At 55.8% G+C, this 12,369-nt stretch overlaps 1 protein-coding gene across 1 annotated transcript; it reads left to right on the top strand.

Annotated features, from left to right (window-relative positions):
* Positions 1–444: 444 nt before the first annotated feature.
* On the top strand, positions 445–3,685 carry CDEST_07510 (Putative DNA double-strand break repair protein Mre11). Its single transcript, XM_062923669.1, has 4 exons — positions 445–1,165; positions 1,234–1,361; positions 1,417–2,506; positions 2,572–3,685. Exons 1-4 carry the CDS (start codon positions 1,150–1,152, stop codon positions 3,432–3,434), a joined length of 2,097 nt encoding a protein of 698 aa, XP_062779720.1. The 5' UTR covers positions 445–1,149; the 3' UTR covers positions 3,435–3,685.
* Positions 3,686–12,369: the final 8,684 nt, after the last annotated feature.

The raw sequence follows: 12,369 nt of genomic DNA, 5'->3' as shown, positions 1-12,369 counted from the left end.
TAAGAAGGGTCTCAGCTCTGCCAAGGCCAGTGACTATTGGGAGCCCCATTGCCGCGTTGGGCAACTGGCAGCAAGAAATGCAATTGATCGGCAGAGCTTCGCCTGGCAACAGGCTGGCCAGCGGCACTGGCCACTGGGGTCTGTTGCGCATTGCGGAGCCTGACGGGGCATGGTCGGAGGAGGCCGAGGTATGGCAATCAGAGAGAGAGCGAGAGAGAGCGAGAAAGAGAAAGACGAGGGGCCCGACGAGGGATGCGAGAGGTCCGGAGAAGCCGCAACCACCAGGTTATAACTCCAGAGCTCGCCCGGGGGCTGTCTCAGGCGGTTATCGAGGTTGCCATTCTCCCCCCCAACAAATTCGACTACAGGGTTCGGCCAAGACGGCGGCGAATGCAGAGGAATCCAGACATGACATTTCACTTGTTGTCATGGGCGGTCGGTCAGCCTTCGGAGCGATTGTTTCCAAAAAAGGGGTTGCCAACGAGGCTCCTTTGGAATACTTCGAAAAGGTTTGGGTTCCTCTCTATCTTTGCCGTCTGCCATTGGAGAAAAGGGATGGACAAAGCGCGTGCAGATGCAGCAGACCCAGGTGCTATGATTGTCCCTGGCAGGTAGTAGAGGACAGGACCCGGGACTTCAAAGCCCATTCGGCGGCCCTCAGAAACATGACGTTGGGAATCTTGAGAGGCCTGAAGCCAAGGAATGATGCTGCTGCAGGTGAGGTGAATAGGAAGTAGCTTGCGTGCTGGGCGCTGTGTACCTTATTTTGTAAGCTTATTTTTTCGGCCCGGGGGGCTTCACCTTCCTCATGGCTGGTGCCTGACTGGTGTGGCGGTGGAGACCGACCCGACCCGAACCAAAATCCGCCAACCACCAGCCTGAGCAAGCCCGATACAGATAACGTTGACCATTTCGCTTGTCATCGTCACGTGACTGCGAGTTCCGTCGCTCGCAGTTTCGCGTCGCTGCCTGGTTGGAGAGGCGCGCCGCGCGACTGTCACTTAAGCAGCCGCCCCCACGCCCAACGGCTGGTCCTTTTCGTTTCACAGGTTCCTCGCTGATCGACATAAATCACGGACCCTTCATTCATCCATCCTGTCAAGCTGGACACCTTGACAAGGTGTATACCTGCTTGACCAGCGCGACATCATGCCCAACTTCACAGGTACAATATACAATATACCCCTCGCCTGGCCACCACCCACCAATGGCTGACCCCACGTCCCCGTGTAGAGGCGGACACCATCCGCATTCTGGTCGCGACAGACAACCACGTCGGCTACGAAGAGCGAGACCCTATCCGCAAGGACGACAGCTGGAGGACATTTGACGAGATCCTGAACCTTGCAAAGACCCAAGATGTGGGACACACTGCGTTTACCCTCGACTGCTTCCGTCGGCTGATATGGAGCACAGGTCGACATGGTGTTGCTGGGCGGCGACCTCTTCCACGACAACAAACCCTCCCGGAAGTCCATGTACCAGGTCATGCGCAGCCTTCGCAAAAACTGCCTCGGCATGAAGCCCTGCGAGCTCGAGTTCCTCAGCGATGCGAACGAAGTCTTCGAGGGCGCCTTCCCTCATGTCAACTACGAAGACCCCGACATCAACATCTCCATCCCTGTCTTCTCCATCCACGGGAACCATGACGACCCCAGCGGCGAAGGCCACTTCTGCTCGCTGGACTTGCTCCAGGTCGCTGGCCTGGTCAACTACTTCGGCCGCATCGCCGAGGCCGACAACATCGAGGCGAAGCCCGTGCTGCTGCAAAAGGGCCAGACCAAGCTGGCCCTCTTCGGCTTGAGCAACGTCCGTGACGAGCGCATGTTCCGCACCTTCAGGGACCACAAGGTCAAATGGTTCCGCCCGGGAGTCCAGCAATCGGATTGGTTCAACCTGCTCACCGTCCACCAAAACCACCACGCCCACACGGCAACGTCGTACCTCCCCGAGAATGTGCTGCCCGATTGGATGGATCTCGTAGTCTGGGGCCATGAGCACGAATGCCTCATCGACCCGCAGCAGAATCCCGAGACTGGCTTCCACGTCATGCAGCCGGGCTCCTCGGTCGCGACGTCCCTTGTGCCGGGCGAGGCTGTGCCCAAACACGTCGCCATCCTGAACGTTACTGGCAAGGATTTCAAGGTCGAGAAGCTCCCCCTGAAGACGGTCCGGCCCTTCATCACGAAGGAGCTCCAGCTGGCGACCGACCCACGCTTCAAGGGCCTGCACGCCAAGAAGGACAACCGACAAGAGCTTACCAAGAGACTAATGGTCGTGGTCGAGGAGATGATCCAAGAGGCAAATGAAGAGTGGTACGCCGTGCAGGACAACGACGAAGAAGAGCCTCCGCTGCCCTTGATCCGCCTCAAGGTGGAGTACACGGCTCCGGAGGGTGGTCAATACGACTGCGAGAACCCCCAGCGGTTTTCGAATCGATTCATCGGCAAGGTGGCCAACACCAACGATGTTGTCTACTTCCACCGGAAGAAGGCTGGCGCCACCAGTACGTTGTTTTTAAGTTTTCTTTTCCTGCTGCACCGTTTCTTGCTCCTACTTACCCTCGCCCAGGGCGCAACGCCGACACCGACGTTCCCGAAATGCTGGAGGAGACGTTGGGTCTCGACACCGTCAAGGTCGAGGCCCTGGTTCAGGAGTTTCTAATGGCCCAGTCTCTCAAGATTCTGCCTACAGCCCCTTTCGGTGACGCCGTCAACCAGTTCGTCAACAAAGACGACAAGCACGCGATGGAGGAGTTTGTCAGCGAGTCTCTGGCTGGCCAAGTGAAGCAGATGCTCAGCCTCGACTCGGATGAGGAGGATTTGGACAACGCTATGGAGGCGTACCGGGCCAAGCTCGAGGAGCAGTTCTCCAAGGGCGTTCTCAAAAGATCAACGAAGCGTACGGTCAAGCCGAAGCCGGACGAGTGGGATTCGGACTTGGATGGACATTGGGAGGATCAGCCCGGTGTGGTGGAGACCGAAACCGTATCCCAAGCCCCTGCCAGGTCACGACAGGCACAAACACAGGAGGACGACGACCTGATGGACATGGAGGATGAGCCAGCGGTTCGTCCAGCACCCGCAAGGAAGGTGGCTGCCACCCGAGCAACGAAAGCTGCGCCGGCAAAGAAGGCGCCCGCGAAGAAGGCGCCAGCCAAGAAGGCCCCTGCTCGAGGCCGCAAGAAGCCCGTCTTTGAGGAGGAATCTGAAGAAGAGGACGTGGTGATGGATGATGATTTTGAAGAACCTCCCGCGCCAACCCGCGCCAGGAGATCCCAGCCCGCGCGTGCGCCGCCAAAGTCGCGCCAGACGAAGCTCAACTTCTCACAGGCTACGACTTCGCAAGCCGCGGTCGAGATCAGTGACGATGAGATCTCTGATGAGGATGCATTTGAGCCCCCGCCGCCGACCACCCGTTCCAGACGGAGATAGCGGGCCGGCCACGAGAAGTGCAATTGTTGATGGGGGTCCGCGGTGGACCTACTTGACCAACGGGATAACATCATCGTAATGGGAACGTTTTATCAGGACACTTGAAGATCTCGAGTGTATTCGATTACCCGGAGTCAAGGGAGCGGGGTTTTGCTTTGCCTTCAAAACGATCAACCAAGATACCACGTCAGATACCATGTCGCAAACGAGAGACTTTCTCCATCTCTGGCTTGTGACTCGGGATTGTCCTTGTTCTCTCGAATCAGTAGTGCTCGTGCTGCCTCACATCATGGTCTTGACAATGGGGTTTTGCAACTAGTTACATTCCCGCCGTTGCGCAACTCCAAGAACCAACCACGGTATGTCGTTCAGGTTAAGTTTGGGTAGTCCACACCTCGTCAATCCCTTTCTTGGTCTACAATCATTGCCACTACTACATGAAGCCGCGGATGATATTTCTGCATGTCATAGTACGTCGTTACATTCTGTGCCGTTGAAGGTTACCTTCCAGTGTCGGTCCCAAACGCGTTGATTGGTACTCTCACGTTAGATTGGTCGAGTTTCCGTGACAAAACAAAGCATTCCACATCCTGCGTTTCATGGACAGACATGCTACCCTTACCCAGTCCTGATGGACTCTTCCTCCCAGACCCTTGACTGTCATACTAATCACTGGCTCGTTGAATCGTTTAGTAAGCGGCGTTGTGTTTCTTGCGGTCGCCAGCATACCTGATGTTTTCTACATTTCTATTTCCACCAACGTCTCCATCGTGTGTGACAGTGGTTCAGTCCTAAAGATGGCACGGAAGGCCGTTGATCACGCAGCTCTTTGACCAGCCAGCCCTCCCGAATATCCAGCCTCTTTCCGGCCTCTTACGAGAACGTCTGCGGTCCCAACTATAAGGGAGACCCGAACCCATCGCGAGATCTCCGCCATGTCACTCCACCCGGGTTCGGCCGTGATCAAAATGAATTCGACGGGTGATTCTATCCAAAGTCTATAGGATGAATGTAACCCGACGCCGGCCTTGTTTCCCCGGGCCTGCCTCGGGATTTCCTGGGGCTTCTCTGCCTCTCTGCTTCATGGCGGCTCACACGGCATTATTGGGCTGTAATCCAGGCACATGCAGCCCAAAACTGTCGACATAGAAGGTACGACGAGTTTCGGTTAAGGAGACGCTTTCTTCCGCAGTCTTCTTCCTGCTTCCGAACGTCGTGTTGCCGGCCCAAAAAGAAGGGAACAAACTTCGGATCACCCCTCTGAAGGCAGAGACATGTCACCACCCAGATTCATGTCGCCCGAAGATCGCATAAGCGGCGGGCTCCTAAACCCCCCTCCCCCTCCCCCCATATGACGCACGCCTCATCGCTACGCCGTCACTGAGACGGCTCTCAAGCTCAGGCGGGCTCTTGTCCGTTCTCGCCCCTTTCACTTGGCATTTCCCTTGCTGAAATATCTGGCTAGAAACCGACGGGGGTTTGACATCGTCTCGACACTAGCCGGGCTTCGATCCCTTGGTCATGTCGGAGTTTCGGGCGCGAAAGCAGGCAGTCAAGGTTCGCGTCCCTGCCGTCGCTCTGGTTGCAAAAGGTGAGAGGGTCAACAAAGGTTGATCATCAATCAAATTCCCTTCCTCGCGGGGGCCCTTGTTTCCGTTCGCGCGGCTGATCCTGATGCAGAGGACATAGTGGACCCTCCTCCCCGACGTCCCTTTTCCATCTCACAAGTTGCCGATAGGGGCTCGAGGAACGGGGGGAGCAGGTGGCACGGTAGATTCTCACGAGGGGGGGTAATGACGGAAGGACGGTATGCGAGGGACGGGACGCGTCACAATGTTACGCTTGCTTCAGCGCGGACCACGCAAAGTTCATCATCTCTCAGGTTTTCCATCCCCACGTCTTGCTTGGTAAGTGCAGTCCCTCCAAGAGGACGAGACAGTACTTCCATCAACTGCAATGTTGAACGTCGACGACGTTATCAGCATTGTCGATGTCGATGTCGTTCTCTACCTCCCAGGACATGGTTGTAGGTTACGATGATGCCCAGGCCGAGATGCCTCTGCTCAAATGAGTCTTCCGATACCTCCGCCCGCAGAGGATATCACCGACGGAAGGTAGTCATCTGGAGTGAAGACTTACTCCCGCAGCGTATAGGTTCCTAGGGGATTATGATATTCCATCAACTCTGGAAGGAAAGATCTCTTTGGCGTTGCAATGTATCGGTCTTGTGTAGCCTTTAGTCACTTGGTCTTCTGTTCATACGCCAACACACATGTTCTTGGCCTCCAGGTATACCTAGTGAGCGCCTCATCCCAGGGTACTCCGACATTGATGAGCCAGTACCCTAAGCTCCAAGTATGGCTTCCAAAGCCAGCGCCATCAAACTTGAATGCGTGCTGTATTCCCCGGCTCAGATTTCATGGACACTCTCGAGTGTTCGTACTTTTGCTCTTCTACCACACATCAAACAGAAAATTGACATTTACATGCCGCCAGTGCTTGGCGTGAACCATGGCCATTGAATCTATACCGACAACTAGGCGAATGGCATAGACAGTTTGAAGTTTGGAGGTTGGAGTTTGCATGTCCCCTTCATATGTGAGATCTATCCCCACTGATGTATCATCATCACATCTACACTCCCAGGCTGGCGGACGGAGCAGGTAATGTAGCCCTTTTTAGGGCTCAACCGCATCAAATTTGCGAGACAAGACGCCGACAAAGCCTGCAAGACGTCCTCGTTGCGCAGATGCCGAGGGATGGCCGAGACGAGGACCACCGGGCTCGCGTGCGGACCCGAGTACCATCTAGCAGCCCCTTCGAGAGAAAACGCAAAGTCCGACAGAACTATCTCCTCAAGGGCGCTCACACATTCGGTGTGAAGCCGGGGAGAGAGAGAGAGAGTCCCGCCCGGATTGCCCGGCTGGGAAAATGGGGGTCTTTCGAAAGGAAAACTAGCAGCGCGTGCAACCATGCACATGGCATGAGCGCCGACTCTGGCGTCCGACGGAGACTCGGGAACCGCATCCACCACTCGTGGAAGAGCCGCCGATAGAACACGCGGTACAACAGAGGGCATCATCATCACCACATTGCCTCATTTACACTGCCTCACTCGCCCCTTTACCCCTTTCTTTTCGCTTTTCTCATGGAGTAACAACACGAGGACGCGAAGGCTTATACCCCCCCCCCATACACCCTTCGCCTCCCCAGAGCAAGAATAGAAAGAAGGGGGAAAAAGGTCGACAACCATCAAGCTTTTTCACCGCTGCGACCCCAGCAGGTACCAAGAAGGCTTAATAACGAGAAACCTGCGCTTACGAGCTGACGCAGCATCCAAAACTTCCCAGGCTCACACACCATACAAAGTAGGAAAGAGTGCCTCATTAAACCATGACTCGAGTGCCATGCCCTTTTCTCGGCGCAGGAACACCGGTCCGGATCTGTTTCTGTCAGTTCGCGTACGTTGTCACATAGTCCCATTGAAGGCATTGTTGACGGTGCTGCCCAGGCGGTATGGACTCAATCTGAAAGGAGGTCCAAGGGGGAGGGATGTTTTGTTTCGTTTGGAATTTTCTTCGAATTACCCCTTTGGGGAGCTCTCCAGAACCCGGGGCGTATCATCCGTCTTGTGACGGTAGGAAATGCTCATCGAAATGAAATCTTCCGTGACTGGAGATTTGTCTCTGGTGCCAAACCCCGCGGAGCCTCTCCCGGAAGCCTCTCCGGGGCCAAACCTCTCTCCCACACATACACCCCCCTTCCACTACCTCCCTCCCACGCCTCAAGGCCCACCTCTTAACGCGTCCGCCCAGCTTCGCGGTTACAACTGCACCGCAACGACCTCATTTCGCGGGAGTCCGGCTTTGTGAAGCGCGAAATGTGTCTGGGTGGGGCTGCGACGAGTGATGAACAGACACCAAGAGTCCACTTGAAGCCTAAAGGGCCCGTCGGACTGGGCCACACGGGGGGTTGCGTCAACCCTCAGGGGCTTTTATTCGCCTCTCGCCCCTTCGTCGGGGTAATGTTTTTTTTTTAATCAGTCTCGTTGGTAAACGTAGAAGCCTTTCGACGTCTTCGAAAGGGCAGGGCAAAGACACCCCTTCGCTACTATGGCGATGGAGCAGAATCCCTGCTCGATGGCGGAAGATGAGCAGCGTCATGAGAGGTGAGTGGATCGTGTTCACCGATACATGGCGACGGCCTACGGTTTACCGGTAATTCGATGGCCTGAATCGGGACAGCATCTGCCTTACATAGGCGGCGAGCTTGGGTTCTGGCGACTCTCTGACGGATGTTATTTTTTCAAGATGCGATTATCGGATCGCTTTTGTTTTGCCGACCGGCCCCCTTTCGATTCCACAGAGGCAAGTTGATGCAGTTGTTATCAGATTCCATACACGGGTTAGGTTCAGCTGGCGTGACTCAAAAAGTCATGACCCCCGACAGCCAGATGGGTGTTAGCGTGGATCTAAAAAAGACCAGAGAGAGAGAGAAAGAGAGACCCGCAGGTGGTGGAGGGTATTCCGACTCCCCGGCACCAGGCTGCCGATGGGCCACACGTAGAATTGGCAAATTGTCGTTCTCGGGATTTCCAGCCAACTACCATCGCCTTGCCGAGAAGGCAGGATCATCTAGGCGCTGACGTTGCCGAGACCAGAGATTACCGTCTGACCGATCGCCTCCCCCCCGGGTAATGAGGGGGTGGTTACCCTCCTCTGTGGACGCATCTCCTCATTTTCCCACAAAGTCAGGAAGAGTGTTCTAAAATCTCATAGCCTCGTTGCTTTTGACAATACGACGTTGCGAAAGCGTGACATCGTAACTCTCCATTTGCACTTCGTAGGAGCACAGCAGGACTGCGCTTCAGAGGTAGTACCAAAGACCACCAAGAACGGACCTCAAGGACCCGGGCCCTGGGTCAAGCCCCATCCATGTGATGTTTACTTCCCGCCGTGCATAAGCGGAATATGCAGCCTCCTTCCGCGTGTCACATCGATCACGTGGGCAAGACTCGTCAACAAAATACCATGGTGATCGGCGGTTGATCGAGCCTCGGGAAGTGACCAGAAGCCAAGGCCATGATGCTAACGCATCTCGAGCTTCCAAAGTCTTCTAGACCGGCCAGGCCCGAGCTCACCACCATGACGGAGTCGGCACCGCCCCTAGTCTCTCAACACCGTGTAGCAAAGGCGGATAATGGTGACATTGTCATGCGATGCACTGCAGAACATGAATGAGGATTGGCAGCTTCAAGGCATAATTGTACGAAGAAAAATAAGCGTTCGAGCGTTAAGCCACACTTTCTCTCGGAAGCCCCGCTTGGAGAAATTGTCTGGAACATTGGAACAACTTCGTCCGTCAGCCAAAGCCACCACTCGACGGTGGATAAGAGATCTAATAAAAGATGATTCAGGGCCATGTATCAAGCGCGCCAGCAACACTGTTCGGGTTTGGCGACGGCGAGGAAACCCTGGCAGAGTGCCACAGACACAGTAGGCTTGCCCAGGCCCTGTATGAACGAGCTGGGGTTGCGGAAGGCCTGTCTGCTATCATCTCGAGTTATGCACATGAGCGGCAAGCCTGTGGTTGCTGTTTACGGTCAAGCCATTGTTCGCGGAATGTTGAACAAACGAGCGTCCAACTTGGCGATGTGAGTTGCCAGGCTGGGCACCGTCGGAACTTGTAGGGTCTCTGGAGGAAGGACAAGTAGGCGAAAGCGCGTGCTCCAAATCTGAGCCGAATGCAGCAGTGCGAAGCGGCGACGTGACAGACTGTTGTACAGACTCTGTCCACCGAATGTTCTGTAAATTGCTCCGTGGCGATAATGGCGCATGTTCCGCGGATCATCGCGCCACACGGCTTGATCTAAGCAACCACCGGGGAACAGCTCTACACGTACAGAATATACTCCGTGCAATCTAGGCGAACGCCACACACTCTCCCAGTTGCTGGCCACCATTGGATGGGATTGTGTACCATTTGCTGTCGGACTGCCCAATGAATGGTACCGGATGGGCATGACTGATGACGGATATGGACGAGCAGGTAACCCTGGACACCCATGCTGGCCTCCGGGACGGCCAAACGGTGGACGAATGAGTGTTTGGGCATATTGATCTCGGGGTTGTCGTGTGATTCTGACCGTGTGTGGAAGGATCGAAAGACTCAGGCCGAGCCTAGTAAGCCTGGACACTAAGATCGCAAGGCAGACTGGCGAGTTGGGGTTCCGGGGATGGCTCCGGAGACATTGGCTGCGGCGGCGCACTGGCCGGTGGGTAAGATTAAGCTCCATCTCCATCTCGCATCTTTTAAACAGCAGGGATGTTGGACGGGGGTGCGGAGCATGGGACGCAAGGTCCGGCACAAGGCCCGGCACAGACGCACAGTTGTGAAAGGCGAGTGCCGCGCGATGGCGCGTGGGCGGTTTTGTGCCACGGTGCATCCCCATGTTGCATCCCAATTCGCGGCGCACAGTTCAAGCCGCCCGAAAGCTCAGGCCAGGTTTTGGCATGCCTCGATCATGAATCTTTCCAGGGTGAATATACTGGACTATTTCTGCCGCGACGCCTGTGTCGAGAGAGGTGAAAAGCCCTCCAAAATTGACTCAAGGTTGCGGCAGACCCGGAACTATTGGAGTTGAGCGGGGATATGGAAATTGCGCCGCTGGGCCCTCACGGCGCCCCAGTTGCCAGTCTAGAAAAGGGGGCAGACGACGGCCACGAGCAGCGGGCAGCACTAGTAATACAGGACTACCGTTTGCTCTTTGCAGGCATCGCCGCGACGCCGAGGGGCAAGAATAGGGGTTCGCGAACCCTAGGACGTTGACTAGAAAATAGCGGCCGTGGTGGCATGGAACTTTCGAAGCAGTGGAGCAGTGGAAACGTCTCGGGCCTGTGTCCCTTTGTCGATCTCGCTCCGGTTTGGAGTGTGTTGCTCGACGATTGGCACGGATGAGACGTCAGACAGGTCGGTTCTCGCTTGCTCAAAGTCGACGGCCGCTAATGGCATATTTGGGGAAGGGCGAGAGCTAGACTTGGAGATCTGGGTGGTCCAGCGTAACGGCCCGAAGGCGTCCGGGCAGGTGTGTTCATACCCGTGCGAGGAGAACCAGACAAGGGTTGCCGCCGATGAAGACTCGATTGGTATCGATACTCCTCAGCAACTCGTATTGTGGTTTCCTTTGCGTATAGAGAATTGCTTTTGCAGGTGACATGACAGCAGCCGGCTTCTTGTACGTTGTTGGTGAGAGAGGTGGCCTTGACCACGTAGCTTGGCACGTTGTTGGTGTCCTACCTGTGTGCAAATAGCCAGTTGCAGCCAGTTGCAGCCGAGGCGGCAGCTTGCATCCGTACGGTGGCGTTGGTTCACGATACGACGTCTGAGGAAACGTTCGGCCTCGGCCGCCGAGGAAGGGAGGCCCACCGACCTGGCTCGTGTGAGGATGGATGCGTGCCGTGGACAATCCATATGACCTACGGAGTACGAAGTAGGGGTAATCTGTTGTGGAGAAATGGGAAATCATGGGAGTGAGGCGGTGGTGGACGCTGATAATGACGGGGGACAACGACCCCGGGTAATGTGCCACGCGAATTGGATCCCATGTCCGAGGTGCTGGATCGCCAATGGATGGACGCGACAGGCAGGAAATCGACCCGTTGTGGCGGTCGTGCGGCGTACCGATGGTGCTCTCATTTTCGGTGAAACGGAACGGTGCGAGAGATGCGGAGTCTTTGAGCTGCCGGCGTCCTTGTATCTCGAGCGTCCTCGTCAAGGGATGAAAGTCGGGGCGAGGATCCCACGGTGAAAGGGGGTATGCGGGACAGGGGGCGATATATCGAGACTCGAGACTCAGACCCGAGACTCGAGAAAGGGAGAGGAGGGCGGGGATGGGTTTGGTTCCGATCGGTTGATGGGAGTCGAGGAGGCAACGTTTTGTGCAATGTCGATTGCATCAAATTGACTTGCCACTCGTGGGCCCTGTCTATGCCGGGCGTGTCTCGGCGGCGGTAGCCTCAAGCCGCCCGCATGCTGTGTTTTCGTATCCCAATGCCTACGCCTACAGACGCAGAGAGGGACAGAGGAATGCGTGTCTTGGGGGCTTGGGCGCGCATTCTACTTTCTGGAGCAGGCGCTGCGGTTGCGTTGCGTTTGTGTCGGGTCTATGTATGTACGCGCATGCAGGAGGGACCAGCCAGGGCAATAGTCAACAGGTGCGCCGCAGCATAGTTTGGTGCGGTTAGTCAGCCAAGGCCTCTATGATCGGATACGATGAATAGTAGACATGTCCACGGTGATGTTGTGAACTTGCGTTGGGGGACGTTAGTAGACGTTGCGGAAGCCGTCTGGATAAGGACGATGAGTGACAGGAAACAGATCCCACGGTGACGCTGCGCCGCTGGAGCAGGCAAATACAAGGCCACGTGCAAAATTGGAGACCGACGACCCAATCAACACTTGTACAAGGAAGGCAGCATGTTTCGTCTGGACAGAGACTGACTGTGAGAAACGGCATGACTATGTAGTTGTAGTCGGCTAAGTTCAAGTGTGGTGTGGCAGACATGTTACTGTCGACTCTGGCTCGGGGACCAAGGCCAAGCAAGGCCAAATTCAAGGTCAAGGTCAAGGTCAAGGTCAAAAGGTCAGGGTCAGACTAGGTCAAGCAAAGGCCCAAACAAAAACGCATGTCTTGCTCCTGCCGGTTCGAATGGATTGGGATTGGTGCGCGCGAGAGTACCGAAGCAAACGTGGAGAGGCTCGGCACGTCGTGCGCTACCATTGGCTGCAGCTCCCTGCGTCTGGGGGAAGGAAGTCAAGGAAGTGTCGTGCACCTGTCTCTCCCACTTTTCTGCACAACACAACTCAGGCGCTGCAGGCACGCACAGCACATGACTTGGGTTGCTCTTTATTAGCCTTGAGGACAGTGTAGGGTTGA

Source organism: Colletotrichum destructivum, chromosome 4, assembly GCF_034447905.1.
Source record: "Colletotrichum destructivum chromosome 4, complete sequence".
In the NCBI taxonomy this organism is placed as follows: domain Eukaryota; kingdom Fungi; phylum Ascomycota; class Sordariomycetes; order Glomerellales; family Glomerellaceae; genus Colletotrichum; species Colletotrichum destructivum.
This window is presented reverse-complemented; position numbering and strand designations above follow the sequence as displayed.

Excerpts from the sequence above, each read along its gene's own strand:
- CDEST_07510 (XM_062923669.1), top strand. Across the intron at positions 1,362-1,416 it reads ACCTTGCAAAGACCCAAGAT|GTCGACATGGTGTTGCTGGG; the intron begins GTGGGACACACT and ends TATGGAGCACAG. Across the intron at positions 2,507-2,571 it reads GAAGAAGGCTGGCGCCACCA|GGCGCAACGCCGACACCGAC; the intron begins GTACGTTGTTTT and ends ACCCTCGCCCAG.